At 44.0% G+C, this 5,132-nt stretch overlaps 1 protein-coding gene across 1 annotated transcript; it reads right to left on the reverse strand.

Annotated features, from left to right (window-relative positions):
- Positions 1 to 1,226: 1,226 nt before the first annotated feature.
- Positions 1,227 to 3,978, reverse strand: LOC141618478 (uncharacterized). The gene is made up of 2 exons (XM_074435592.1): positions 2,890 to 3,978; positions 1,227 to 2,804 (listed from the first exon to the last, which is right to left on the reverse strand). Exons 1-2 carry the CDS (start codon positions 3,976 to 3,978, stop codon positions 1,227 to 1,229), a joined length of 2,667 nt encoding a protein of 888 aa, XP_074291693.1.
- Between the last annotated feature and the right edge of the window lie 1,154 nt (positions 3,979 to 5,132).

A 5,132-nucleotide genomic window follows, 5' to 3' on the forward strand; every position in this document is an offset into this window, starting at 1 on the left:
TCTGGTTTGCAGTGCCCTCTTCTGATACCTTTCATTTGTTTTTTGAATCTGTTGTTGTACTAGTTTGTGGAGCTTGGTGATGGATTCTACCCTATCTTGGGCATCAAAATTATACTCTTCAGTGGGAATCTTGGCCAGATCAAGGGGCATGTGTGGGTTCATACCATAAACTACTTCAAATGGGGACAGTCTAGTTGCTGCAGCAGAAGCCCTGTTGTAAGCGAACTCAGCTTGAGCCAGCTTGAGGTCCCAGTCTTTCAGAGATTTGCTCACAATGCTCCTGAGGATCTGAGTTAAGGTTTTGTTGGTGACTTCAGTTTGCCCATCTGTCTGGGGGTGGTAGGCTGTACTGAAAAGTAGCTTGGTTTTGAGCATCTTCCAGAGTGCTTTCCAAAAGTAACTTAGGAATTTCACATCCCTGTCAGAGACCATGGATCTAGGAACACCACGTAGCCTTACAATATCCCTGAAGTATAAGTCAGCCACACTCATGACATTCTCTGTGTTTTTGCAAGGTACAAAGTGTGCCATCTTGCTAAACCTGTCTACCACCACCATGATGGAATCCTTACTTCTCTGTGTCCTAGGCAAGGCCACAATGAAGTTAAGGCTCACATCATCCCACGGTTTACTAGGAATAGGTAGGGGCGTGTATGGACCAGGCCTGAATTGACTCTTGGACCTTTGGCAATGGCCACACCTTTGAATAATGGCTTGTACATCAGTTAGCATTTTTGGCCAGTAAAACTGATCTTGCAGGATTTCAAGAGTTTTGTTAATTCCAAAGTGTCCAGCTAACCCATTAGAATGGACCTCCCTGATAAGGAGATCCCTTGTCGTGCTCCCTGGAATGCACAACCTGTTTCCTTTGAACAAGAAGCCATGTTGCCATATTAGTTTACTGGGTTTGCCTTCCTTGCAGTTGTGGTAGTCTACTGAGAAATCAGGGTCCCCAGCATACTGTTCTTTGATCATTTCAAAACCATGGACTCTCCCTTCCAGCAGGGCCAACACATGGTGTCTTCTGGAGAGGGCATCTGCTACAATGTTGTGTTTGCCCTCCTTGTAGCTGCTGGTGAAAGAGAAAGCCTGCAAAAACTCCACCCATTTGGCATGCCTATGGTTCAACTTATGTTGGCCATTGATGAATTTGAGGGCTTCATGGTCAGAGTGTAGGACAAAGGGTTTGGGTTTCAAGTAATGTCCCCAGTGAGTTAGAGCTCGAATCATGGCATAGATTCTTTGTCATAAGTTGAGTAGCCCAATTTGGCCCCATTGAGCTTCTCACTGAAGAATGCCACAGGTTTCTTCTCCTGGGTTAGCACTGCTCCTATGCCTACCCCACTTACATCACACTCAACCTCAAACAGTTTCTCAAAATCAAGTAATGCCAGGATGGGTGCTGAGCAAATCCTTTCCTTGATGGTTTCAAAGGCAGTCTGTGCTGTGGGGGTCCATTTAAAATCTCCCTTCTTGAGGCACTCAGTAATGGGAGCAGCCAGGGTGCTGAAATTTTTTATGAACCTCCTATAGAATGAGGCTAAACCATGAAAACCCCTGGCCTCAGTAATATTGGTTGGGACAGACCAGGTTCTGATGGCCTCCACCTTCTTTTGGTCCACTGAGATACCCTGGCCAGAGACAATATATCCCAGGAATGACACTTCAGGGACCATGAATGAGCATTTTTCTAATTTCCCAAAGAGCTTGTGCTTCCTGAGAGTTAAGAACACTGCCCTCAGGTGCTTCAAGTGTTTAGTGGTGCTGGAGCTGTACACTAGTATGTCATCAAAGTATACAACTGCAGACACCCCAATAAAAGGCCTCAACACCTCATTCATGAGCCTCATGAAGGTGCTAGGTGCGTTGGACAAACCAAATGGCATGACAAGCCACTCATAGAGCCCCAGTTTGGTCTTAAAGGCTATTTTCCACTCATCACCCTCCTTAATTCTGACCTGATGGTATCCCTTTCTTAGATCAATTTTGGAAAAGGTCTTTGCTCCACTTAGTTCATCTAGTAGGTCATCAAGTCTGGGAATTGGGAACCTGTACTTGATGGTGATGTTGTTTAGTGCTCTGCTATCTATACACATCCTCCAAGTGCCATCTTTTTTTGGAACCAACAGAGCTGGTACTGCACATGGGCTTAGGGACTCCCTGACATAACCCTTACTCATAAGGTCAGCTATTTGCTCTTGCAGTTCCTTAGCAGTACCAGGGTCACACCTATAAGCAGGCTTGTTAGGTAAAGTTGCTCCTGGGAGGAGGTCAATTTGGTGTTCAATCCCTCTCAGAGGGGGTAATCCAGGGGGAAGTTCAGTGGGGAACACATATTTGAACTCTTCCAGAATCCTTTTGAGAGGTTCAGGTTGGGGAACACAAGAATGCACCTTGACTTCTTTGGGAATGACAGCAAAAATGAGGGTTCCCTGGTTGAGCTCTTGTAGTACCTCATACTTCCTGAGTAGTAAGGTTCCATTAATCTGATTTGTGGGAGCTTTCTCACTAGATTTGGGGTGTGTAGCCAGGGTTAAAGGTGTGAGGGTGATTCTTTGCCCATCCTTGGTGAAGGAGTAGGTGTTGTTCCTCCCATGGTGGACAATGCTCCTGTCAAATTCCCAAGGTCTCCCTAATAGGATGTGGCAGGAATCCATGAGAATGATATCACACATAACCTCATCAGTATAGGCTTGCCCAATAGAGAAGGATATGAGGGCCTGCTTGTACACAGCAATCTCAGAACCTTGACTAAGCCACCTGATCTTATAAGGGTGCTGATGTTCCCTGGTGGGAAGCTTGAGCTTCTCTATCAATGTAGTGGAGGCTACATTAGCACAACTGCCTCCATCTATGATTAGATGACAAACCCTACCTTGTATAGTGCACCTGGACTGGAAGATCTGTTGCCTCTGACCTTCTTCTAGGCTTTGAGTGTGCATAACCCTTCTGAGCACTAGTCTTTGGACCTTCATCGGGGCCGCATACCAGCTCTCCATTAGATTGTCCCCTGACTTCTTCTTCTGTGGACTCCTCAAAGGGGCCTTCCACTTCAATATCCCCATCGTCTTCCATAAGTTGGATTTCCATTGTAGTGAGGGTTCTTTTGGTGGGACACTCTCTACTGAAATGTCCATAACCCTGACATTGGTAACACCTTCTCTTCAGGTCACCAGGAGGATATCTACTGATGCTGGCTTTTCCCTTTTCTTCTCTAGGTGGCATATTAAACATGACAGGGGTGTAAAGCTTGGAACTTTGGGGTTTGTATTGCGTTTTTGGTGCAATGGCCTTATCTTTTCCTTGTTTTTCTAATTTTTGGGACACCCTGACTACTTCATCATTGGACCATAGGGGTTGCAGTTTAACCTTGGTAGCAATTTTTGGGTCTAACCCCTCTATGAACCTAGCCATTTTCTGTTCTGATTTCTCTTGTAACTCACACTGTAGGGTTAAGTTTTCAAATTTCCTGAGATAGGCTTCTACAGAGTCATCCCCTTGTTTTAGGTGAGTAAGTTTCAGAAATAAGTCTTGGGTGTAGTCAGTAGTAATAAATTTAGTTTTCATTTTGTTTTTGAGTTTATCCCAGGATTTGATAGGTTCTTCCCCCCCCCCCCCTAATCTCTGGTTTTTCATGCCTTCATACCAGAGTGATGCATAACCCTTTAGTTTTAGGATAGCTACCTTGAACTTCTTTGAGTCATTGTATCCCTTAAACTCAAAGATTCTTTCCATGGACCTAAGCCATTCTAGGAAGTCATCTGGGTTCAGACTACCATTAAACTCAGGAAAATCTATTTTAATGGAGTTGTCATGTTTACCTGATCTAGGCCTTCCTGGTATTGCTTCATCAGAGTCAGAGTTTTCTTCTGTGACTCGATCCTGAACCAGCCTGTTGACAGTAGTTGATATGGTTTCCATACTACTAGCTAATCTCCTGACAGTATCTTCTAGGAGGTTTAATCTCTCATTATCCATTTGTGCTTGCTTTTTTTTGTTTGAATTTTTTTGAGGGGTTGAAAAACAAAGGTGGTGTATTTATAGGTATTTTTAGCCTTGGCTCTGATAACCAATTTGGAGCATATAATAAATGATTTAAGCTTGGAAACATATTTGCAGTAAACAAGCCATAAACTTTATGGTAAAACAGACTAAAGTAGGTTCCTTTTTGGTGAAAGTTTTGAACATTTTTCAAAGAAAGATGCAGCCATGCCAGGCTCACAATGAACAAGGACTGATAGTGGCATTCACAAGAGTAACAAATAAAAGACTAAGGTAAAACGCTGCCAACACAGGTCAGCTAAAGGATTCAGTCCCACACAAGTAACTGGTCCTTGTATCCACACAGGAAAATAAGCTGCAGAAATGCAGGTTCTTCTTTTATCAAAAGCTGCCCTCATTCCAGGGATGGTTACAGAATTTATAGTCCTCAAATGGCAAGTGTTTGTAGGGTTTTAGAACAGAAAAGAACAAACGAAATTAAAACAGTACAGCTAGGAATGCAGTGACTCATGAAATGGACAAAATAACAGCTACAACAGTACTCCTCCTCATGTGCTCCTGTTGGGTGATATTTGTGTTAATGTGGACGTCAGCAGCAGGAAGGTTCCTAGGCAAGGTTGTAGTGGCCACCTCCCTTAGGCTAGATGGACCATGGTCAGGTCCCATGGTGTTAGACCTTGACCAATAAATTGCACCCATTCCCTTTGTGCAGGTGTATGTGCCTGGTTGTTTAACATTGTGTCTGTGGTGGGATTCGAACCAAGAGCTCCTGCTCCAATCCCCTCTCCTTGAAAGTATGCTTCATCTGTTGGACCTTCTCCATGAACTTCATCTCCATAGTAGGGAGATAGATCCCCTATGTTGAATGTTCCTTCTACCACATCACTCCCAGGCAGAAGGAGTTTATAAGCATTATCTCCCAGTTTCTGACTGATCTCAAAGGGTCCTTCTGCTCTAGGCATGAGTTTGTTTTTCCTCTTAGTTGGAAATCTTTCCTTCCTCAGATGGAGCCATACCAGGTCACCAACCTGAAAAGTTTTTCTTGGTCTGGTTTGCAGTGCCCTCTTCTGATACCTTTCATTTGTTTTTTGAATCTGTTGCTGTACTAGTTTGTGGAGCTTGGTGATGGA

Source organism: Silene latifolia, chromosome X, assembly GCF_048544455.1.
Source record: "Silene latifolia isolate original U9 population chromosome X, ASM4854445v1, whole genome shotgun sequence".
Lineage (NCBI taxonomy): Eukaryota > Viridiplantae > Streptophyta > Magnoliopsida > Caryophyllales > Caryophyllaceae > Silene > Silene latifolia.